The sequence below is a fragment of the Podarcis muralis genome, chromosome 1, assembly GCF_964188315.1.
Source record: "Podarcis muralis chromosome 1, rPodMur119.hap1.1, whole genome shotgun sequence".
NCBI classification, from domain to species: domain Eukaryota; kingdom Metazoa; phylum Chordata; class Lepidosauria; order Squamata; family Lacertidae; genus Podarcis; species Podarcis muralis.
The window spans coordinates 127,491,904-127,517,465 of NC_135655.1; the positions used below are offsets into that span (position 1 = coordinate 127,491,904).

At 45.4% G+C, this 25,562-nt stretch overlaps 1 protein-coding gene across 6 annotated transcripts in view; it reads left to right on the top strand.

The window, feature by feature from the left end:
- Window positions 1-25,562, top strand: part of NBEAL1 (neurobeachin like 1) — a 139,613-nt gene that overhangs the window by 109,707 nt on the left and 4,344 nt on the right. For 4 of the 6 annotated variants that reach the window (XR_013390553.1, XR_013390554.1, XR_013390555.1 and 1 more), the window contains 14 exons: window positions 1,605-1,745; window positions 4,046-4,176; window positions 5,267-5,376; window positions 5,557-5,674; window positions 7,608-7,705; window positions 8,853-8,969; window positions 11,104-11,193; window positions 12,097-12,206; window positions 13,410-13,582; window positions 15,054-15,148; window positions 18,054-18,170; window positions 20,295-20,456; window positions 22,387-22,535; window positions 23,452-23,587. Coding sequence is in view for 3 of the 6 variants with exons in the window: in XM_077918188.1 (XP_077774314.1) it covers window positions 1,605-1,745; window positions 4,046-4,176; window positions 5,267-5,376; window positions 5,557-5,674; window positions 7,608-7,705; window positions 8,853-8,969; window positions 11,104-11,193; window positions 12,097-12,206; window positions 13,410-13,582; window positions 15,054-15,148; window positions 18,054-18,170; window positions 20,295-20,456; window positions 22,387-22,535; window positions 23,452-23,587 (1,747 nt within the window). In the remaining 3 variants the exon portion in view is untranslated. Of the gene's footprint in view, window positions 1-1,604; window positions 1,746-4,045; window positions 4,177-5,266; window positions 5,377-5,556; window positions 5,675-7,607; window positions 7,706-8,852; window positions 8,970-11,103; window positions 11,194-12,096; window positions 12,207-13,409; window positions 13,583-15,053; window positions 15,149-18,053; window positions 18,171-20,294; window positions 20,457-22,386; window positions 22,536-23,451; window positions 24,935-25,562 lie in introns of those variants that run through there. The other 2 variants (XM_077918182.1, XM_077918178.1) reach the window with 1 other exon arrangement.

Here is a 25,562-nt window from a genome sequence, read left to right on the forward strand (position 1 = left end):
CCCAAACCAGCAAGGAGGGAAGCAATACTTGAAGCTAAGGGCGGGGCAGTGGTGGTGGGGAGAGCAAGAATAGCTATACTGTGGAAGCTTGGAATAATTCGGAACCCGAACACCGAAAACCCAGGAGTGAACGCTTCCGTTTTCAAATGTGCCTCTGAAGTCTAGCGGCTTCCGAGTCGCGTTTCTCCATTTTCTCAATGGAATTTGCTGACCGCCCATTGCGCCTCGGTTGTCGAATGTTTTGAAAGTTGAACGGTCTTCCACAACGGATTGCGTTCGACAGCCGAGATACCACTGTACAGTGGTACCTAGGTTCCCAAACTCAATCTGTTGTGGAAGTCCGTTCGACTTCTGAAATGTTCGCAAACCAAGGCGCAGCTTCTGATTGGCTGATTGGCCCTGGAAACCATGCCGACAGCCGAAACGGATGTTTGGCTTCCAAAAAACATTTGCAAACTGGAACACTTCTGGGTTTGCGAACCAGAGCAGCGCACGGAAACACCGTTTATTTTGCCGCTAGAGCGGTACCTATTTATCTACTTGCACTTTGACGTGCATTCGAACTGCTAGGTTGGCAGGAGCTGGGACCTTGCAACGGGAGCTCACCCCGTCACGGGGATTCGAACCGCCGACCTTCTGATCGGCAAGGCCTAGGCTCTGTGATTTAACCCACAGCGCTTTTCAGAAACTTGGCAGGTGGCATTGTAGAGCCGGTAGAGGAGGCGCATGACCTATCAGATCATTCAAAATGCTTTGGATTTCAGTCCACCCCCAGGTGATCTTGAAAGCTCTTGCTACTACTGCCTTTACTTAACCATACAGTTTCAAATTGGGTTCCTTCAAACAAACCATAGTAAGTTCCAACCACGGTTCATCATTACATCTGAACGTGGTGGGTATATATACCTCAGGACTCCCGAATGTTGGCTTCAGAAGAATCTGCTGTAAATCTCAAGTTAAATTGATCTGCGTACTGTTTGACTAGCTCATCTTAGGTAAAGGTAAAGGGACCCCTAACCATTAGGTCCAGTCGTGACTGACTCTGGGGTTGCGGCGCTCATCTCGCTTTACTGGCTGAGGGAGCCGGCGTACAGCTTCCGGGTCATGTGGCAAAGACTTCTGGCGAACCAGAGCAGCGCACGGAAACACCGTTTACCTTCCCGCCTATTTATCTACTTGCACTTCGTGCTTTCAAACTGCTAGGTTGGCAGGAGCAGGGACCGAGCAACGGGAGCTCACCCCGTCACGGGGATTCGAACCGCCGACCTTTTGATCGGCAAGTCCTAGGCTCTGTGGTTTAACCCACAGCGCCACCCGCGCTCATCTTTCAAACTAATGCTTGCTCTCCCCAAAATATGTGTGTTGCTCTGTATTTCCCCCTATGTTCTAAAGTGAGCATAGTTTCAACACCCTGTAATAACGCCGTTTCCCAAACATTTTTGGTGGAAGAGTGTTTTTAATATCACAGATGCTAGCCGGTAACAGAATAACATCTTGGTTGGGGGGGAATCCTGAAATGTTCATTTACCAGCAATTAGCATTTGATTCAATTGGTGAGAGAATTCAGCTATGGAACCCCTATTCTCTCTCTCTCTCTCTTAAAGATATGAGAACTTTGAAGACCCTCTTGGAATTGTCGACAAGTTCCACTACGGCACTCACTATTCCAACGCAGCTGGAGTCATGCATTACCTCATCCGGGTAGAGCCTTTCACCACATTGCACATCCAGCTTCAGAGTGGCAGGTATGAGTATGACATGAATCAGTCGGAAACATCTCTATCTTTGCTGTCTCGGTTAAGGATGAACCCTCCTCTCTCTGGAGAGCACATTGAGGCGTAAAGGAAGTATTGAACTCTGATTAATAAAAATACACACAGAGGCTTGAACCAGCAAGACTCTGGGAAGGGTGCGTATAATAATGTCTGCCTCTCCACCCCTCGGCCCAGGTCGTTTTATCCACAAAAGAACTTTTTACAGAGTGTTCGTAAGAACCAATCAGGTTTCTTCCGAGCATTGCAACAAACCCCACGTGGGGACAAAGTTAAACTACCAAAACTAATTAAGCACACATATTTCTGGGGTAAACAAAGAACAGAACTACAAAGGAGTGCATTTGGCAACCCCTGAGGTCATAAACAAGCAAAATACATGATAAGAAGGATGGCCAGGAAGACAGCGATCATTATCACCTTCAGGTGAGATCTGTTTCTTGGCCCTAAGATTAACATACTAAGATTAACATATCAGAAAAGCTACATCAAAGAAACCGCCCACTGTCTTTGATGACCCAGGACGCCTGCCTGTCTAAGTGGGTACGTGACTTGTGAAGAAAGAGAAATGGAACAGGGATGCAGAGGTGTGGATTGATCAAGAATCATATCAAAATAGTTTAAACCCAGTCAACGCAATGCTTTCATTGCTGACACAGATGGCTTACTCTATATTTGTTATAATTCCTCATAGCAATCCCACCTGATCACTACACACATGTCTGGCATATTTTGTAATGGAATTCTACAAAGTATTGATCCGGAGCAGAACTGCGACGTATAGTTAGCAGAGTAAAAACTTAAACACTTTGCAGGATTCCCCAAAAATAGACCAGAGGCAATTGTATTTCATCCAGCAGAGCTTTACGGCTACTGAAGGCACGTGAGCATAATATTCACAAATCCGATACATTCAGGATTGGCACTGTCCATAAGAAATCCAGTTGTAGCAGACTTAACTTAAACTTACAATACCTTATAATAAGTCTAAACTAAGCACACTGTGTACAGAACCACCACACCAGAAAGGGAAAAAAGGATAGAAAGAGAAAGGGTGAAAAACAGGCTCCTTCTGGCCCTACTTTTATAGTCAGCATGACCTTGACAGAAAGAGATAACAGGACCAGTTTTAAGCCAGCTGTACTCAGCTTCTCTGAAGGAATAACCCAAACACCATGAACTTTCTGCTTGCTTCTTTCACACACAGAAGCTTCCAGAACCCTCTGGAACTCATTAGAATAGGAAAGATCTCTACACATCAGATCAATACTTTCTGCACTAAGAAATGCAGACTGACATGTTTTACTTTCCCCAAACTGGGGGAAAAACAAGACAGTTACAGGATCATATCATGACATCTCTGCATACTGAAAAAAAAACGGTTGGCTTCACATAATTTGCATTGGCAGGTGCACAATAAAGAGTTTTACTCTTCGGGTTGCTTCTCGCATTTTACAGATAAGGAATAACAACTTGCCAGTTATTTACCGTTGTTATGAGAATTATGGATGCAGGTGGCACTGTGCGTTAAACCACTGAGCCTCTTGGGCTTGCCGATCAGAAGGTCGGCAGTTCGAATCCCCGCGACGGGGTGAGCTCCCGTTGCTCGGTCCCTGCTCCTGCCAACCTAGCAGTTTGAAAGCATGTCAAAGTGTAAGTAGATAAATAGGTACCGCTCTGGCGGGAAGGTAAACGGCGTTTCCATGTGCTGCTCTGGTTCGCCAGAAGCGGCTTAGTCATGCTGGTCACATGACCCGGAAGCTCCCTTGGCCAATAAAGCGAGATGAGCGCCACAACGGTGGTACCTCGGGTTAAGTACTTAGTTCATTCCGGAGGTCTGTTCTTAACCTGAAACTGTTCTTAACCTGAAGCACCACTTTAACTAATAGGGCCTCCCGCTGCTGCCGTGCCGCCAGAGCATGATTTCTGTTCTCATCCTGAAGCAAAGTTCTTAACCCGAGGTATTATTTCTGGGTTAGCGGAGTCTGTAAGCTGAAGCGTATGTAACCCGAGGTACCACTGTATTCTCTGGTTGGCCTCTGTTATTTTCTCCTATAGATAGAGAACCCACATAAGGACTCTGTACGGGCTCTTGGGTTTAATAACACCTTTGCGGACCACGTGATGGTAGGATTAAGCTGTCAAAGGAATGCAGACAGCTGTGCTGTTTAAGCAGAATCCCGGCGTTTGCATTGATAGTATCCCTCCTTACGCCTTGTATTGCGTTCAGAGATTTCTCAGGGCACATGTCCCATGCGTTCTCTAACCCACAGATTTGACTGTGCGGATCGGCAGTTCCATTCCATTCCTGCTACCTGGCAAGCTCTCATGGAGAACCCCAACGATGTGAAAGAGCTCATCCCAGAATTCTTCTACTTTCCAGAGTTCTTGGAGAATCAAAATAGTAAGTAGTAGAATATTTTCTGGCTGTGCGTTTCCCTGAGGAGAAGCTGCCTGGTTGTAGTTAACTATTCTAAGTAAAGTGCTTGGCTGAAATTTTGATCCCCTAGTTGCAGGGCACATAGAAATTCACATACAGCTAATAAACGTGGGAGTTGTTTTTAGCCAAATTACTGTTTTTTTTAATGTATTCCAAAGGTGGGGAAACTGATGCCTCACAGATGTTGTTGGGACTCCGGCTCCCAGGTTCCTCATTCTTGATATATTCTGTTGTATAACTGTTTCTGAAAACCATTTCTGTGACAAAGTACCGTATTTTTTGCTCTGTAAGACTCACTTTTTCCCTCTTAAAAAGTAAGGGGGAATGTGTGTGCGTCTTATGGAGCGAATGCAGGCTGCGCACCTATCCCAGAAGCCAGAACAGCAAGAGGGATTGCTACTTTCACTGCGCAGTGATCCCTCTTGCTGTTCTGGCTTCTGAGATTCAGAATATTTTTTTTCTTGCTTTCATCCTCCAAAAACTAGGTGTGTCTTGTGGTCTGGTGCGTCTTACAGAGCGAAAAATACGGTAATCATTTACCTAAGCAGCGGTTTTTTTGTGCTCTCACCTCCCTTCCATATGGACTTTTAAAAACTCCTGATAAATGCTTCATTTATCGTTTCCGAGCACAATTCAAAGTGTTGGTGCTGACCTTTGGTCCAGTATACCTGAAGGAGCGTCTCCACTCCCATCGTCCAGCCTGGACACTGAGGTCCAGTGCCGAGGGCCTTCTGGCAGTTCCCTCGCTGCGAGAAGTGAAGTTACAGGGAACCAGGCAGAGGGCCTTCTCGGTGGTGGCGCCTGCCCTGTGGAACGCCCTCCTAGCAGATGTCAAGGCAATAAGCAACTATTTTACTTTTAAAAGACAACTGAAGACGCCCCTGTTTAGGATAGTTTTTAATGTTTGATGCTGTATTATTTTTAATATTCGGTTGGAAGCCGCCCAGAGTGGCTGGGGAAACCCAGCCAGATGGACTTGGTATAAATAATAAGTTGTTGTTGTTGGTTTTGCACGGTTAATAGCAACCTAATTGTCTTCATTGCGGCTCTACAGATTTCAGCTTGGGTCAGCTGCAGATCTCGAAAGAAGTTGTGAATGATGTTCTCCTCCCGAAATGGGCACAGTCACCAGAGGACTTCATTTTTAAACACAGGAAAGCTTTGGTGAGCTATTGCCCTCTGGGTTCAGTGGCGTGTCAAAAATGCATATAGCACATGCTGCCCGCAAGGCTTAAGCTGTACGTTTTGTTGCTACCGTTTGATTTGCATGTACAATACTTCGCAGCGCCCTTCGCCGCCACTTTTCCTGCGAGTGCTGAAACCCGTTCTCTCGGTCTGTCCTAGGAGTCGGAGTACGTCTCTGCTCATCTCCACGAGTGGATAGATCTGATTTTTGGCTACAAACAGAGAGGGCCAGCTGCGGTGGAGGCCATGAATGTGTTCTATTACTGTACTTACGAAGGTACCAAGCTATGTTTTTCTTGTTTAGTTGTTTAGTCGTGTCCGACTCTTCGTGACCCCATGGACCAGAGCATGCCAGGCACTTCTGTCTTCCACTGCCTCCCGCAGTTTGGTCAGACTCATGCTGGTAGCTTCGAGAACACTGTCCAACCACCTCGTCCTCTGTCGTCCCCTTCTCCTTGTGCCCTCCATCTTTCCCAACATCAGGGTCTTTTCCAGGGAGTCTTCTCTTCTCATGAGGTGGCCAAAGTACTGGAGTCTCAGCTTCAGGATCTGTCCTTCCAGTGAGCTCTCAGGGCTGATTTCTTTAAGAATGGAGAGGTTTGATCTTCTTGCAGTCCATGGGACTCTCAAGAGTCTCCTCCAGCACCATAATTCAAAAGCATCAATTCTTCGGCGATCAGCCTTCTCCAAGCTATACGTTACTCTTGAATCATCGTATCATGTGGGAAGGAGTTATATGCGATTTACATGGCAAAATTATTGCACCTTGCTGATTTCTGCCTCATATGGCTAATTTCCATTGAGCCGCAACATCGAGGAAGGGTAGGGTGGGGGGAGGCAAAGTGTTAGGAAAACATTCTTTAAGAAACAGATAAAAGTTCCTGGAAGCTTTAAAGAGGGTTCCAGAATTTTCTTTAGTGTGTAGGAGTGGCATTCTCGGCTTGTCTGGTGTCAGCTGGAGGTGAAAATAAAGGGAGAAATTCACAGCCTGCAATTTCCACACAAGGAAAGCGCACGTTCACACACACACTGTCAGCACACACACTAACAACAAGGTTGGAAGTAAGACAATGTGTGCTGCTGATACTGTGGGTTTTGCTGTGTCAGGATTGTCAGTTACTGGACTGAGATTATACTGTGCTGGAGAGATGGAATGCAAATAGCTTGTATATAAAAGTAACAGAAATGCTTGTGGGTCAGTTCAACGCGGTCGTGCCACCCACCATCTCGGATTTTTATGAAACTTGGTGTACACCCTTCCCTTATGGTTGAAAGAAACCCCCTTAAATTTTTCCCCTCTATCTCAAACGGTTTTAATTTTATGGCACTTCAAAGTTTTGTGAAATCTGAGTTTCTGTCCCTCTTGAGATCCTTGGCCTGGTGTGCATTTTATATTTATTCTCCATAACCAATGATCAGATCTCTTTGAAATTTTACACAGAGCTCAATAACATGATGAGCATTTCAGGGAAAAATACACCAACACTCAATTTTTTTTATAAATGCCTAAAAAAATGTATAAATGTAGTTTTTTGGGTGGAAAAATGAGGTTTAGAAAACCTAAATTTTCAGTGTGAGGGCATGACGGAATCAAAGGTTTTTGATGGTGAAAATTATTGGAAAGACATGCTCTTTCTCAACAAAGAATAAAATTTATGGGTCTCTTATGTCTTCTCAAGAGGAACAGAAACACAGATCTCACGAAACCTTGAAGTGCTATAAAATTAAAACTGTTTGAGATAGAGGGGGGAAATTTAAGAGTGTGGTTTTTTTTCCAACCATAAGGGAAGGGTGTACACCAAGTTTCATCAAAATCCGAGACGGTGGGTGGCGAAACTCTTGTTTTTTTGCGTTGATTTGATGTGGAATGACCCTTGCGCAACCAGTCAAGCAATAAAGAAGCTCTTGACTGGAGAATTTGAGTATGACTCCTGTTCTTGTTCTCTGCCTCCGGGGAAAAACTATAAACAGTAAGAAGTGGATTTACTGAGGTGCCACCACACAAGCAGAAAAGCGCAGAAGTGTGTGGGCGGTAACCTCTAATACAAAGGCCTCCATCCCTTACGAAGGAGTATCATGGGAACAGCTGCAAAGGAGGCAGCAACTACATGCCTCCCAGTAACAGATAAATTAGGCGAAAGACCTTGTGTCTAAATTGTGTAATGAAATGAATGGGGTGTGTTGTGCTGATTTGTTTACTGTCGTCCCAGGAGCTGTAGATCTCGATGCCTTGACCGACGAGAAAGAAAGGAAAGCTTTAGAGGGGATGATTAATAATTTTGGACAAACACCTTGTCAGCTACTCAAGGTAAGTCCTTTGGCGGCAATAGAGAACACAAGTTTGCTATACAGGCCATTTCCTGCACTGAAACACTCCTTTTGGATATGCTGTGAGTGGAGGGGAAGAGAGGGGAATAATATATTGTTTCTGGTGTGTGTGTGTGGTCCAAAGGCACACAAGGCCTCTGTCTTGTCGAAATTAAGTTGGTCTAGCTCTGGTCAGTGCCTGGGAACCACACAGTCACCACCTTGAGTTCCACAGCGGGAGAAATGTGGGCTGTAAATGTAGAAAAACAAATAAATATGCAGAGTTGAAAACTTAAATTTGGCTAGAGAGCCCCGTGTGAGTGTATATGTTTCACCCTGCCATCCTTGTCCTGGATTTACTAAGTTGTTCTCCTAGGCTCCTTGCAAAATGTGCTTGCCCGATAATTGTGCATGGTTTGTTGTTGTTTAGTCATTTAGTCATGTCCGACTCTTCGTGACCCCATGGACGAGAGCACGCCAGGCACTTCTGTCTTCCACTGCCTCCCGCAGTTTGGTCAAACTCAGGCTGGTAGCTTCGAGAACACTATCCAACCATCTCGTCCTCTGTCGTCCCCTTCTCCTTGTGCCCTCCATCTTTCCCAACATCAGGGTCTTTTCCAGGGAGTCTTCTCTTCTCATGAGGTGGCCAAAGTATTGGAGCCTCAGCTTCAGGATCTGTCCTTTCAGTGAGCACTCAGGGCTGATTTCCTTAAGAATGGAGAGGTTTGATCTTCTTGCAGTCCATGGGACTCTCAAGAGTCTCCTCCAGCACCATAGTTCAAAAGCATCAATTCTTTGGCGATTAGCCTTCTTTATGGTCCAGCTCTCACTTCCATACATCACTACAGGGAAAGCCATAGCTTTAACTATACGGACCTTTGTTGGCAAGGTGATGTCTCTACTTTTTAAGAAGCTGTCTAGGTTTGTCATTGCTTTTCTCCCAAGAAGCAGGCGTCTTTTAATTTTGTGGCTGCTGTCACCATCTGCAGTGATCATGGAGCCTAAGAAAGTAAAATCTCTCACTGCCTCCATTTCTTCCCCTTCCCCTGTGCATGGTTAGGCATGCCTAAATTCCTAGTAACTTTGTTGCCAGGTTTGAAGAAGGCTTCCACAATTGCGACTTTCCCTGCTATTTATGTTTCACCCAGGAGCCGCATCCTGCGAGGCTGTCTGCGGCGGAAGTGGTGCAGAAGCAGACCAGAAATGAAAATGCCGCCTTTCACCTGTTCCAACATCTCCCTGAATTGAAGTCATTCTTCATTGAGGTAACATCTTGACAACATTGCATAAACCTGGGCATTTATATCTCTGAGGACCTCTCATGGACTGCAAATATTAATATGGTTGTGAGGAAGGTGCAGGGGAGGTTGTATTTCCTGAGAATGCTCAGGGGACTGAATCTATCTCAGCACCTAATTCTGTCCTATTATCACTGTACCATCGAGAGTGTCTTAACCTATAGTATATTATCGTGGTATGGGAGCAGCTCTGAAACGGATAAAAAAGCTTTACAGAGAATAATTAAAATTGCCCAGAATGTCATTGGGCTCCAACTACCAACCCTGGATGAGATCTTCACGTCTCGCACTTTGAAGAAGTCACACAATATCCTGAGAGATCCCACCCATCCTGCTCACAACTTCTTTGAACTGTTGCCTTCGGGCAGAAGATATAGGACAATGAAAACACGAACCACACGCCTTCTGAATAGTTTCTATCCAAGAGCTCTGATTGTGCTGAATAACGATCTCAGGGCCAGTTGCAAGAAATAGCAAGCAGGGAGTAGGAAGGAATGAGATAGGTTTTAGGTTATGTTATGCCTTTAATAGGTTATGTTATATTCTGGATTATGTTATGTTTTTATAGATTATGTCTGAATAGGATGAGAGTGTTGGAGATACGTGCAAATGTGTATGTGAACCCGGTCTTTGGGTGGGTGTTTGATTTTCGTTGTTGTGTATACTGTGTATATACGGACAATGACAATAAATTTATCTAAATCTAAACATGAATTTAGAGAGAGTTGGCTTGAAAACAACGGGGTTCTTTCTAGCTAGGCCAATATCTGCAGCCGTTGCGCCTGTCTTGCTTGTTGCAAGGCTTAGGTTACCTGTCTGTGATGCATGCAATGTATTCAAAAGTCTAGGGCTGGTCTCTTATAAGATTGGCTTGGGGCCCTGGCACTATTCCACAAAATCAATGAGCGCTATTCCTGACTGTTCTTCACCCACCATTCCTTCTTGCAAGGCGATTAACAGTGCAATGATTCTTCAACATCAACTTTGTTGGACTGGTCATGTTGTGCGGATGCCTGATTATCGTCTTCCAAAGCAACTACTCTATTCCGAACTTAAAAATGGAAAGCATAATGCTGGTGGTCAACAAAAGAGGTTTAAAGACACTCTCGAGGCAAATCTAAAGAAAAATGTAGTATAAACACAGAGAACTGGGAAACACTGGCCTGCGAGCGCTCCAATCGGAGAACAGCCTTTACCAAAGGTGTCATGGACTTTGAAGACACTCGAACTCAGAACGCAAGGCAGAAACGTGCTAAGAGGAAGGCACGCTTGGCAAACCCTCACCGTGATCAAATCCCGCCTGGAAACCTATGTCCCCACTGTGGAAGGACGTGTGGATCCAGAATTGGCCTCCGCAGTCACTTATGGACTCACTGTTAAAACCAGGCATAGCAAACTCGGCCCTGCAGATGTTTTGGGACTACAACTCCCATCATCCCTAGCTAACAGGACCAGTGGTCAGGGATGATGGGAATTGTAGTCTCAAAAACATATGGAGGGCCCGAGTTTGCCTATGCCTGGTTAAAACCGTGTTCATGGAAGACAATTTTACTCGGCTACAAAGAAGAAGATACCCAGTACTGTAATTATCTCATATGCACATATTTGGGATGGAGTGGCAAGGAGAATAACATTGTTGAGGAGCATACCTTTCCTACACTTACTAGCCCTGTGCCTTTAGGGTACATGAGCCCAAGACACTGGTTTTCGACTGGTGAGTCAGAAACCTGCAGCCGGATTCCCAACTCCCAGCCAGCATGACCCCATTGGTCAGCGATGATGGGAGTGTAGTCCAGCAGTATCTGCAGGGCAGCCAATTTCCCATCCCAGCCATTACTGAGATGCAGCCTGACCCGAAGTGGATCTCAACAGCAACCCTACAAGCAGAAGGGGGAGGGGAATGAGGGCGTGGATCCCCAATTGCATGGTTGGGATAAAGGTTGACCCTTGCTCTAAAAATGTTGGAGACTGCTGCGCCAAGAGGATTTGCACAACTTGTTGATATCATGGGGAGCTTTGCCAAATACTGTCTGCCCAATCTCATCCAACTGTTGCCAACTGAAATTATTATTTTTTCCACCCACCCACTCCTCTCTCTTAGGGGATCAGCGATGGGATACCTATTGTTAAGTCCATTGTCCCCAGGAATCAGTCACGTTCTTTCATGTCACAAGGGAGCCCAGAGATTTTGGTGAGTAGGATGTGACGAAGAGTGTTGTTGGTAGTGGTTGGAATTATCAACTGAGCTTGATAGTGATTTGTATGCTCTTAAGCCTTAAACGGCTCAGGACCGCAATACCTCAAGAACATCCTCTTTCCATACGAACCTACCCAGACCCTGAGGTCATCTTCTGAGGCCCTCCTTCGTGTGCCTCCTCCTCAAGAGGTTCGGAGGGTGGCAACACGAGAACAGGGCCTTCTCTGCAGTGGCTCCTCATCTGTGGAATGCTCTCCCTAGGGATGTTCACCTGGCACCTTCATTATACACTTTTAGGCGCCAGGCAAAAACATTCCTTTTTCACCAGGCCTTTGCTTGTTCTGATTGACATCCTATGCCCTTTTAGAGTGTGGTTTTTCATGGGGGGGGGGGGCTGTTGGGTTGTTGTTTTATTTTTATTAGGTATTTTGTGGTTTTATATCTTGATTTTATTTTGTGAGGTGCCCTGAGACCCCCAGGTATAGGGCAGTATATAATTTCTAATAATAATAATAATAATAATTAATAATAATAATGCTGTTGCCCTGTATAACTGTGAAAAACCACAGACTAATATGGAGTGTTCTTTCTATTGAGCTCATTTTGCCGTGGTCTGAAGCACTTTCACTCTCTTCAAGTAAATGAGATTATTATTACAATGCAGTAAAGATGCATCTCTACCCTCATATTATTATTATTATTATTATTATTATTATTATTATTATTATTATTATTACTGCTACTACCACTACAATCTAAACAAGGGGGGAAGTGGGGGGGAAGAAGAGAAGGAAAATCAGCTGTTCTCCTTGATATTGATCGTTGTATAAATGTAGCTAATTAGACTTTAATCATTGATAGTTTCTCTGCTTTCTCCCAACGCACATTTTTCCGAAGGTAACAGTGAGTCAGAACTGCGTCATTGGAACTCATGGGTGGCTGCCTTACGACAGAAATATCTCCAACTATTTCACTTTTCTGAGAGATCAAACTGTGACAAATCCCAAGTGAGTAAAATAAGAATAGAGATCATTTTCTGGTCTTTATCATGCCATGATTCAGGAGGACTTTTGTCAGACAGTGTTATCCTTGGTTGTAAACAACACAGATGTAGCTACGGAGGGGGGAAATGTGCATTAAAAGCTGGTGTCGTGCAGTGGTTAGAACATGGACCGAAATCTCTCAAAGCCTCGACTCAGATCTATGCTCAGCTGTGAAACTCGCTAGCTTTGAATGTATTTGAGTGGTTCAGACATAATGCCAAGCCGGGTGGATAAGCAATGAGAAGCCTTGGGACCACACCTTCTGTTATTCTTCCCACTCCCAGGCATAGTTTGAGGCAAACCACAGTTTCCGTTTTGTCTGAGCCAGCAAACTATGGCCAGCTCTTCATGGTCACTTTTATCTTAGTCACTTTGATAAGAGAGTCACACCTTGCTACCTGCCATAGTAAAAGGCCTTTAGCTAGTATGAGAATAATAATGCTCATTGCTGAGATTAAATTTACACAATGAGCTTTGGGAATTTTTATAAATTACGAATTGCTTCTCTGTCTTTTGCTTAACTTTATTTCGTTTTTTGTATTTGTGTGGGTGTAGTATGAGAATATGAGGGATGAGGGTGGTGCTGTGGGTTAAACCACAGAGGCCAGGACTTGCCGATCAGAAGGTCGGCGGTTCGAATCCCCGCAACGGGGTGAGATCCCGTTGCTCGGTCCCTGCTCCTCCCAACCTAGCAGTTCGAAAGCACGTCAAAGTGCAAGTATAGATAAATAGGTACCACTCCAGCGGGAAGGTAAATGACGTTTCTGTGCGCTGCTCTGGTTCACCAGAAGCGGCTTAGACATGCAGGCCACATGACCCGGAAGCTGTACGCCAGCTCCCTCGGCCAATAAAGCGAGATGAGCGCCACAACCCCAGAGTCGGCCACGACTGGACCTAATGGTCAGGGGTCCCTTTACCTTTACCTTTAGTATGAGAATAATTACGCTCATTACTGAGATTAAATATACCCAATGAGCTTTGGGAACTTCGATAAATTACGAATTGCTTCCCTGTATTTTGCTTAACTTTATTTCGTTTTCTGTATTTGTGCGGGTGAGTTTAATGAACTCATATTTATCTTGAAATTATGGGCTGAGCATTGTAGGTAGCGGAAATTAATGCCTTTAAATAGGCAACACAGACCTTAACGTCACCAATTGTTTGCAGAACACAACGAAGCATGAGTGGTCCTTTTGCGCCAGGACTGGAGATTACACCCAAGTTGTTTGTAGCATCTCACGATGCAAAGCTGCTATTTAGTGGAGGCCATTGGGATAACAGCATCAGAGTGACGTCACTCACAAAGGGGAAATTGATGGCACAGCATATTAGGCACATGGGTAAGTCATTTCTGATAATGGGGGGTGGGAGAGGGAGCATAGCTGTGAACTTACAGATTTGAAAATAAGGGGCCAGCAGCCTCAGAAATAAGGGATCAGCAGCCAAAATAAGGGATCTTCAGAGCACATGTATGTTCGACTTCTGAGCCCCTCCGAGCCAAAGGCAGAAAGCCCAGCCAGCAGCCAAACGAAGCCTCAAGCGGTGGTTCCCACGGCGCAGCAACCTGGCAAAGGGGATTCAGCAAGGAAAACTACCGTCACCTCTCCGCTGGGAAGTGCTGAGCAAAGGCGAGTCCCCAGGCAACGCGGCCGATTTGATCGGCACAAGGCATGCGAGCTCCACCCCCCAGTCGTTCTTAGACTCCTTATTGGGTGAGCAACGCAGCCAAGCAACACAGTTGGAGCCTCCCTCCTCCCTGGCCAGCAGGGAGGGAGGGAGAGGAGCTGCTTTCTTTGAAACCCGGGAAATTTAAGGGACATCATCAATAAGGGACAGCAGCGGGACACGGTGATGGGATAAGGCACTTTCCCACCAAAGAAGGGACAGTTGACGGCTATGAGAGGGAGAGATGGGTACTTCAGTATGTTGCTTTGATCTATTAGCAAGAGTCATGCACAAACTAGAAATGCAAAAGGAAGTCCCTTATGGAATGGATTCCCCCCTCCCCCCGGCGCAGAGAATTAGAGCTATCTCTGCTGCTTTGGTGCAATAGTAGTTCTGCTTCCCAAAGTGATCCTGCTAATCTCATTGGATGATTCGGAGCCCAGATAACCCACCAAGGCATTGGTCTCCCTGTTTTCTCTCCCCCCCCCCCCAATTTATTTTTATTGATTTTCCAAATTATTACAAATCAACTCCAACCAAATTAAATTACCGTATTTTTTGCTCTATAAGACTCACTTTTTCCCTCCTAAAAAGAAAGGGGAAATGTGTGTGCGTCTTATGGAGCGAATGCAGGCTGCGCAGCTATCCCAGAAGCCAGAACAGCAAGAGGGATCGCTGCTTTTGCTGCGCAGCGATCCCTCTTGCAGTTCTGGCTTCTGAGATTCAGAATATTTTTTTCCTTGTTTTCCTCCTCCAAAAACTAGGTGCGTCTTGTGGTCTGGTGCGTCTTATAGAGCGAAAAATACAGTAATTCAATTTAATACAATACAATACAATACAATACAATACAATACAATACAATACTATTAATACAATAATACAATCAGGTTTACCACTCCTGTTCCATCATCATTTCCACTCCTGATCGTCCTCATTTCCTCGGATACGAACATCATTTCTTATTTAGAGTCTGGCTGACACCCTTCACTTGCCGTTAAACCATTCTTCCAGCTGGCTGCTTTGGAGCGTAGAGCCACACACCTGTTTTTGTAGAAGCTGGCACGCCGCAGTCCCTTTTAAATTACATTTTGAAAATTGGGAACGTATCTTGCTGTCCTCAGCTAACTGCTTTCCTTCTCTGTTCAGATATAGTGACATGCCTGGCTATGGATTTCTGTGGAATCCATTTAATTTCCGGCTCGAGGGACACCACTTGTATGATATGGCAAGTTGTTCAGCAGGTAAGATAGCTTCCGCAGGCCCACGAAGGCAACCATCAGTGGGTTGGGAAGCAGCAAAGGGGGGGGGGGGGGAGAAGTGTTGTGACCTTGAGGTGTGATCGTCTTAAGAGCCAACTCATGCTTTCTGTGGTTGCTGAATTATGGGAAAATGTGCGAAATGTACAGGAGCAACTTGGGGATCTGCGATGGACGTGTGCCAGCAAGCCATTGGGATAACGGCTGACAAAGTCGGCTCTGGTGCCTGAAAGCTCATGTTAAGGTGCCAAAAAACCTCTTTCTTAAGATTGGCTGTTAACTCCTCGGAGCATTCTGCTGCACATTGAAGGTGCAAATCTCTTGTTCACGCTTTCGATTCTTCCTGCAAGGAACAAGCAGTTTTAAATGTGACAAAATGTTGCCTGCTGCCCTATATTTGGAATTGGGTCTGAAGAATCCCTTAAAGAGCGTGACTCACAGTTCCTTCGTTTATTTTTATTCAAGATTCCGATATTCCCTTCTTCCTCCAGCCTCAAGGAAGTTGATAGAGAAACAATCAACAGAAAACAACACATCGTTTATACCACAGAGTCGTAGTTTTACTGATCAGTAAAACCCCACTTTAAAATAGTTTACCCCGTTCTGAGTACTCCAGCTTTTTTATGAGTGTGGTAGCTGCTTCACAAGGCTGCGTTGATTTTTTAAAATGATGATCTATTTTATTTTAAATCACCTTTTCACAGAGAAAACGAGTGGTTCCCCTGGGCCTAAGGGCAAAACCACACTGTTTTGTTCATAGTGATCTATGTTACACAGAGTCACAGCATTGGTTCCTCCAGCATATTATGGTCTATAGTGACTTAATAGTGATTCCCCAGGGTTTCAGGTATTCCCAACCCTACCTGAGGATACCAGGGATTGAACTTAGGACCTTCTGCATAAAGAACAAATTTTCTGCAATGAGCTACAGCCCTCCCCAAACCTACATCTATCAAGACAACTTGTGGGCAAAGTTAGACTTCATATTTTCTAAAATGCAAACTAGAAGCTGCTGGTGCAGGAGGAGGGCTTGTCAATGGCCTTTTTGCCACAGGGGTGGAATCTACACACATACAAAAAACACTGTGAAAAACGTTTTGAAAGAAATACATTGAATTTGCCATAGCCCACTGTCGCCATCTAGTGTCACATTTGTATATTGCACTTTACAACACATTTGAAACGTTTTATTTGCAGCTGTATAGCTGAGTCCAGGGGACGCGGGTGGCACTGTGGGTTAAACCACAGAGCCTAGGACTTGCCGATCAGAAGGTTGGCGGTTCGAATCCCCGCAACAGGGTGAGCTCCCGTTGCTCGGTCCCTGCTCCTGCCAACCTAGCAGTTTGAAAGCACCTCAAAGTGCAAGTAGATAAATAGGTACCGCTCCGGCGGGAAGGTAAACGGCGTTTCCGTGTGCTGCTCTGGTTTGCCAGAAGCGGCTTAGTCATGCTGGCCACATGACCCGGATGCTGTACGCCGGCTCCCTCGGCCAGTAAAGCGAGATGAGCACCGCAACCCCAGAGTCGGTCACGACTGGACCTAATGGTCAGGGGTCCCTTTACCTTTACCTTAGCTGAGTCCAGGTAGGGAAGGGGAGTTTAACCAGTCACTTCGATGCTGTAGGGAAACATACTGAATGCCGTGTCTGCTTTGGTCCATAATGCGGATGCTTAAGGCCTCCTCCTGCACCCACCTGATTCTACTCTCTAGGTGGTGTCTTCCCATCGTTCTGATCCAGCTGAGCTTACTTATAATTTCAGAGCTCAGCTTGGAGAGGAGGGGTATGTTTCTTTAAAAGAGCTCTTGTAATGATAGGCTTTGCAGAGGAGAATTAAGCACACATAACTCTGCCCTTAGTCAGATAAGAAATTCATATCTTGCAGCTTCCTCCTTTCCTTCAAGCATTGGACAAAACACTTTCCAAGGTATTTTGGTGTGTATGGTCTTGTATTAACGGGTCTGTGGCTGTGTATTCAAATGTGACTGGACTTGCATTTTGTGAATACAACTGAACCTCTACTTACCATCGCCTCTTCTTATGGTCGTTTCAACTAGCGACCACAGCAAACCCGGAAGTAACCTGCAGGTGGGCCACCGTTCGCGTATGCGCAGAAGCGGCGGTCGCCGTTCGCACATGCGCACAACAGCGCCTCTCCCAGTGACCTGTTTCGACCTCCAGACGGACCTCTGGAATGGATTATGGTCGCAAATAGAGGTTCCACTGTATATACCAGCAGTTGTTGTTGTTTAGTCGTTTAGTCGTGTCCGACTCTTGATGACCCCATGGACCAGAGCACGCCAGGCACTCCTGTCTTCCACTGCCTCCCGCAGTTTGGTCAAACTCATGCTGGTAGCTTCGAGAACACTGTCCAACCATCTCGTCCTCTGTCATCCTCTTCTCCTTGTGCCCTCAATCTTTCCCAACTTCAGGGTCTTTTCCAGGGAGTCTTCTCTTCTCATGAGGTGGCCAAAGTCTTGGAGCCTCAGCTTCAGGATCTGTCCTTCCAGTGAGCACTCAGGGCTGATTTCCTTAAGAATGGTTAGGTCTGATCTTCTTGCAGTCCATGGGACTCTCAAGAGTCTCCTCCAGCACCAGAATTCAAAAGCATCAATTCTTTGGCGATCAGCCTTCTTTATGGTCCAGTTCTCACTTCCATACATCACTACTGGGAAAACCATAGCTTCAAAACATGACTCTACCAGGATTTTATGTTGCAAGGATTTTCTGTACATTGATTTTGTGAGAAATTGCTTCGTTATACCACGAGAAAAGCAAAAGGAACCAGTGATTTAGAAATAACTGTTTGACTAATAGTTGCAGCTAAGCGCATTGATGTTTTGAAAGGGCCTTCTGTATGGTTAAAATATATATTATTTTTATTTATACCAGGGAGGCGTGCCCGTAGGCCTGGCACCTAAACCTTTGCAGATTCTGTATGGACACACCAATGAAGTTTCTTGTGTTGGCATCAGTACAGAACTGGACATGGCTGTGTCAGGGGGCAGGGTGAGTTTGCTTGCTATTTCCCCAACTACACTGAAAGCAAATAACCGTCCCGTGATTTAATTCTCAAGTCTTGGGCGACCTCATTTATGTGCTTCGTTGTTACCCCTTCCATTTATGCTCGCGAGTTGTGTTTTTAGGCTGCACTGCTGCTAGGCAGACTTATTCTGGGAATAAGTCCCAATGAACACAGCGAGACTTAATTCTGAGTACATATGTACAGGATTGTACAGTTGCATGTTCAAAATGTGACGTCCTTCTTTAAAGGGAAGGAATGTTTAAAGAAGATCGGGAAATGTTTATTGAATATATGGGGGGAAATTGTGTACGTTTGAAAATGTTGGCAGCATTAAGATAAATTCAAACAGTTTTGATGGATGTAATAATGGAATGCTGAATGGTTTAGTTTATATAAAATATGCAGGGATTTATGTTGTGCAAAATGAACCATGGAAAGAGAAGAAGGGAAGTCATTGATATTTTAAGGTTGTTTAAATTAATTTTTAAAATAGTAATGTGTGTGTGTGTGTGTGTGCGTGCATGCGTGTGTGTATGTAAATGTATGTGATGTCCTTGGCATTGGGTCTTAGGATTTTGTTTTTTGCTTTTGCTTTCATATTTATTTCTGAAATCGTTCCTTCTCCTCCTCCTTTCTTTTAAAGTGAAGGGTGAAGAAGGAAACCTGATGTATCTGATGAAATAAAAATATAGAATTAAAACATGCACACACATTGCAGATCAGGGAAAACCCAAAACGGCCCCAAACCTGTCAAATGATAAGCCAAGCAATTACCTTATTTTTCGCCCTATAGGACACACTTTCCCCCCTCCAAAAATGAAGGGGAACTGTGTGTGCGTCCTATGGGGCGAATGCAGGCTTTTGCTGAAGCCTGGAGAGTGAGAGGCGTCAGTGCACACCGACCCCTCTCGCTCTCCAGGCTTCAGGAAGCTATCCGCAAGCCTAGCGCGCCCGGCGGGAGTTCCCACCGGGTTCGCAAGGCTTGCGGGCAGCAGGACCCGTTCTGGGGACTGGGGTCAGGGGAAGCTTGGGCTTCCCCCGCCCCCAGCCCCACAAGCTCCGGGAGCGATGGCGAGGTTGCGTGCAACCTCGCCTTCGCTCCTGGACCCCCAGCCCTGAGGCTAAAAATGAAGGCAAGACAGCGAGCGGGATCCATCCCGCTCACTGTCATGGCTTCTTTGCTCTTTGGGGCTCGGGGGGGGGGTTCTTTATTCCCCCCTCCCCCCAAAAAATAAGTGCGCCCTATAGGGCAAAAAATACGGTAATTGATACTGTATAGGTGGAGCTAGAGCAGAAGATGGCAAAGGCAACTGATGCCGATTTTGTCCCCGTCTTCCACCCTGATGTGTTCTACAAGGGCTGAGACTGCTGAGAAAGGATGCCGGCCCCTGGACCGGTTGCAAGTCAGGCAGGAGGGCAGGCAGATCCATGGGCAGGGGCACGTTAAGGATGGTGGGGCTGTACCCCATTATTGGACCAGCCTAGACTGCCTCCCCTCTGTGTCTTTTTGGTGTGTGTCGCTCTATTTCTAACAGAGCTGCTCTCATCACTGGGATTCTCAGTTCAAAACACCCCTGTTTTAAACCGAGTTTTAAAACACCCCTGCCCGTACTGCTGCCATGCAGAATGCTTCACATGGTTCCACATATGCTAAAAAAATAAATTGAAACCTGAAGGAGTGCCTCCACCCCCATCGTTCAGCCCAGACACTGAGGTCCAGCTCCGAGGGCCTTCCCTCCCTCCCTCCCTCCCTCCCTCCCTCCGAGAGCGGTTCCCTCCCTGCGAGAAGCCAAGTTACAGGGAACCAGGCAGAGGGCCTTCTCGGTAGTGGCGCCCACCCTGTGGAACACCCTCCCATCCAGTTTCAAGGAAATAAACAACTACCTGACTTTTAGAAGACATCTGAAGGCATCCCTGTTTAGGGAAGTTTTTAATGTTTGATGTTTTATTGTGCTTTTAATATTCTGTTGGGAGCCGCCCAGATGGGCGAGGCATATTTATTTATTTATTTATTTATTTATTTATTTATTTATTATTTGTTGTTGTTGCTGCTGTTGTCTTAGAACACTTTTTGAATGCGTGGCTTTTTCTTTCTCCCTTCTGAACAGGACGGCACTGTGATTGTGCATACGATTCGGAAAGGTCAGTACGTGAAGACTCTGCGGCCGCCCTGCGAGAGAGCTCTCTCGCTCACTGTCCCAAATCTCGCCGTCTCCTGGGAAGGACATATAGTCGTCCACACCAGTGTGGAAGGAAAGACAACTCTCAAGGTATGGGGACAGCCAGACTCACAAAGGCTTAGAAGCATGTGTCTTTGTTTTATTTTGCTTCCGGGGGGGGGGGGGGTTGAGAGAGGGAATCTGTGGTTCTTCTTACGTCAACTGGGCACTCTTAGGCCAATTCTTACCTTCCCTCCCCCCCCCCCCCATATTGCTCCCTCCTAACCTATTTTTATACAGTGGTACCTCTGGATACGAACGGGATCCGTTCCGGAGCGCTGTTCGCATCCTGAAGTACAGTGGTACCTCAGGTTAAGTACTTAATTCGTTCTGGAGGTCCGTTCTTAACCTGAAACTGTTCTTAACCTGAAGCACCACTTTGGCTAATGGGGCCTCCTGCTGCTGCCGCGCCACCGGAGCACGATTTCTGTTCTCATTCTGAAGCAAAGTTCTTAACCCGAGGTAGTATTTCTGGGTTAGCGGAGTCTGTAACCTGAAGCGTATGTAACCCGAGGTACCACTGTAAACGTAACACGCGACTGCGCGGGTCGTGTTTCACCACTTCCGCACATGCGCACGCCATCATTTTGAACGTCTGTGCATGCGCGAGCGGCGAAACCCAGAAGTAACGCGCTCCATTACTTCCTGGTCGCCGTGGAGCGCAACCTGAAAATATTCATCCCGAAGCTACTTCAACCCGAGGTATGACTGTATTGTGAACCATCCTGGTACCTTTGGATTAAATAGTACAGTCATACCTTGGTTGTCAAATGCCCTGAAACTCAGATGTTTTGGCTCCCGAACACCGCAAACCCGGAAGTGATTGTTCTGGTTTGAGAATGTTCTTTGGGAACCCAAACATCTGATGGGCCTTCCACGGCTTCTGGTTGGCTGTAGGAGCTTCCTGCAGCCAATCAGAACCTGCGATTTTGTTTCCGAACGTTTTGGAAGAACGGACTTCCAGAACAGATTCTATTTGACTTCCAAGGTACGACTGTAATAATAATGATGGTGATGATGATGATGATATCCTTCTTTCTTAAGCTCATGGGCTCAGATTCTCCCAACACTGTGTAGTACACCTAGCACAAATTGAAGTTTATTTATTTATGTAAGAATGTAACCTTTAAAACCACCACATTGCTCTTTCATATGTGGTGGACGTGTAAAAAGGTAAAAGAGTATTGGCAAATGATTTATAATGAATGGGAAAACAATGTTTAAAATTACTTTCCCAAAAAACAGGGTCCTTTCTGTTGGGGATAACTCAGACTGAAATTCCCAGGTGTCAGAAAAGGTGATTTATGTATGCAACAACTGCGGCCCATGTTTTGTTAACCCCCAAATAGAAAATGAGCGAAGTCCCAACCCAGAAAGATTGGCAACTTAAGTTGACAGAATATGCACAACTTGCATTTATGGCATGCAATGCCTTAAGAGAAAATAGTATGAAAATGATACACAGGTGATACATGACCCCAGTCAAGCTAGCAAAAATCTATCACTTGCCCGTGAACATACGTTTAAAGAAGAACATACGTTTAAAGAAGATGCGGAAATGTTTAATGAATATATGGAAAATAACTGTGTACAGCTGAAAACACCGGCAGCATTAAGATAAATTCACCGGTGTAAATAACTTTTGATGGATGTAATAATGGAAAACCGATTGGTACAGTTTTTGTAAAATATGCAGGGATATAAGATATGCAGAATGAACCATGGAAAGAGAAGAAGGGAAGTCATTGATACCTTAAGGATGTAAAACGTTTATTTGAAATTGTAAAACAGAAAATGAATCAAAATTATGTTTATAAAAAAGAAGCCCAATTTAAAATTGCTGCAGGCTGGTGTGAGCAAAAGCTTTGCTTTTCTCTGTCTCTCTGCCTCTTTCTTTCTCACAGTATTTATCTGCCTCTGTTCTGAAGAAATGCCTTCATTATGCAGTCTCCTGCAATCAATTCTGCTTTGTTTTTCTCAGGATAAAAATGCACTACATCTCTATTCTGTGAATGGAAGGTATTTGGGCTCCGAGAGCCTGAAAGAGGACGTGTCGGATCTGTGCGTGGCTGGGGAATATATTGTCACGGGGAGCCTACAGGGATTTCTAACCATACGAGATCTCCAAAGGTAACGAGAACGGTTGGGAGGGGCAGGAAGTACCGTATTTTTTGCTCTATAAGATTCACTCCCCCCCCCCAAAAAAAAAGTATGGGAAAATGTGTGTGCGTCTTATGGAGCGAATGCAGGCTGCACAGCTATCCTAGAAGCCAGAACAGCAAGAGGGATTGATGCTTTCACTGTTCTGGCTTCTGAGATTCAGAATTTTTTTTTTATTGATTTCCTCCTCCAAAAACTAGGTGCGTCTTGTGGTCTGGTGCGTCTTATAGAGCGAAAAATACGGTACTTCAACTGAAGCTGCTTCCATAGCTGGGGCTGCTGACTGCCCAGCGTTCCTTGGTTCTCGACTTAAAAGTTTAACCGTGAACCAACTGTTGACGTTTGCTTAGCCACAATCCCGGCACTCGGGGCCGCCGAAATAAATTAAGGGTTTTCTTACTATTTGCTGGCGGGAAGGTAAACGGTGTTTCCGTGCGCTGCTCTGGTTCGCCAGAAGCGGCTTAGTCATGCTGGCCACATGACCCGGAAGCTGTACGCCGGCTCCCTCGGCCAATAAAGCGAGATGAGCGCCGCAACCCCAGAGTCAGCCATGACTGGACCTAATGGTCAGGGGTCCCTTTACCTTTATCCCTATAATTCCCAAAAAGGAAAGCTTCTCTTCTTTTCGTTTCAGTGCATATAGAGTTCTAGTTGCTGTTGTCACATATGCAAATATGTGACAGATATGCAAATATATGTCAAAAGGTCCCCCCCCCCCCCGCTTTGAAACCATCTTCGTCCTTTCTGACGTTGGACCTCCCACAACCATAAGGCCTACCAGTCGATGTCAATATTCTCCCTGTATCCAGACATCCTCATCTAAAATATACCTTCGGCACATTTCTAGGGGTTGCTAACCAGGCTGTTCTGTTTCCATTTATTTCAGCCTCAGCCCCAGCAGCTCCCCGTTGGCCATGCGACTGCCGATACGCTGTGTCTCTGTGACCAAAGAGTCCAGCCATATTCTGGTGGGCCTTGAGGATGGCAAGTTGATCATCATCGGCGTCGGGAAGCCGGCAGAGGTAAAACCTACCCTCAGGAACTTTATCTACCGAACGGTGGGCAGCTCGCTTATTTCTGCTTTCCAGCTGGGCAAGCGGTCGCCTCTCTGGCAGGGCAAACGTCCGAGCAAGCTTGAGCTTTCCGAGGGGAAGAAATAGTTTTCGAGATGTTCTTGCCGTTTCTTTCCAAAAGGTCTTCTGCTGGAAACGAGAGCGTAGAAGGGAACAACACATTGGGGAGCTGGGGCGGAATCAGGCGGACTAATATAGAGGTTTTGCCATAGCTGCGATTACAACTTTCTGCTGCTTGCTAGACCGGGAAACCGTCTGAACTGAACTTGCTTGCTGTATAACATTTCATTCTAAACACTAATGCACCACTCCTGTTTGCAAGTTACGGAATTTGATTTCGGAAGAACGCTGAACAGACCAGGATGAACTCCTGCGGAATTTTCTTTGTTTTTGCTTTACTGCATTTGGGTTTGACCTTGAAAACTATAGTTAAGCACCACCTTATCCTTGCCCGTTAAGAGTTAAGAAAAGGGCAAATGCTGCTATTTTGTTCTGTGATGGTTCTTAAGCTGCTGTATGCAAGTATCACTTGTATAGCGTTCATCAGGCACTGCACAAAAACAGGGTCTTACCAAACTTCTTTTTTTAAACACAACTGCACCAAAGTATTTCGGTGCCATTGAGGAAAGATGCTGACATAAGCTTAGTGGACCAGTGGAGAATGCCACATTGCATCAAGTTTCAGAGAATTCCTTCTGATTTCACAGTGATGCCTGATAGGGCATTCCTAAGTCAAGCAAACCTCTGGACTAACATCTCCAGAAGATGCTAGGAAGTAACGGATAACTATCTCCGATTGATTCCTGAAGATCATGTGAAAAAAGCTCTGCAGTTTTTTTTCCTATCTCAAGCGTCACACGGTTTGAGCACTCCACAGATTTCTGAAATGTTTTGCACCGCTTGCCTCTGGTCCAAGCTTAAACCTGTGCCTGAGCCATTGGTTTGCTGAAGTCAAAGGCAACCAAACATTGCACTAGAAGTATTCCTTATGTTATATTATATTGATTAGGTAATCGCTGGGCCCCACGAAAAGCTGCTCTGGAAGGCAGAACACTGGAGGGGGCTTGGAGGGATTAGCAAAAGTTGCTTCCATGACTGGAAATCTCTGCAGGATCTTAGCCTGTTCTGCAAACGGTGAAGGGATAAATCTGTTTGCAGAAGGGCATATCTGATTCCAGTCTAGTGTGTGCTGTTGAGACCACAGATATTGATCTGCCTTTAACCTCACCAGCATGATTGGGCCATACATATGTCAGCATAGGCTTTAACTTTTATCTGTTTATGTCAATATACCTTACATGTCACCTGAGCAATTTAAACGTGTACAAATTTGGTGCAATGATGATCTTCTTTTTGCTGCTGCTGTGCAGAATCGTCTTCCTTCTGATTCACTGTCAAGCGTTTTAGTTTTCCTGCTAAAGCGTAGCATTTTGCTAGGTGCATTCCTGTCCTCTGCTTGTTTGGAATGAAAGTGAGTCCCATTGTGTTCCATGAGACTTACTCCCTAGCAAAACCTGAAAACTGATTTTGTTCTCTTACACTGGACTTTTATAAACGTTGTTTATTAAAAACACCAAAGCAACAACCGCCACCACAAAGCCAGAGATCTAAATTCCATTTCCCCCGATTTTAAAGGAAGCCCAGACAGAGTTCTTATAAAACCACTTGACATTAAGGCCCCATAACAGTCAGAAAGCACAAGACAGACATCCATGTTGCTTTGCTTATTTGTGTGCCCTAAAATTGTCCAAGCGCTGGATTGTTTTAGGAATAAATTGCCCATTATGTTTTGTTTTGTGTGTGTGTGTGTGCGTGTGCGCGCGCTATATCTTGTGCTGTCTGTGCTTTTCCAGAATCTCCTGAAGTTTTTATTTAATTTATTCCCCTTATCTGCTCCCTCCCCTTCTTTTTGTTTCTCTCAATT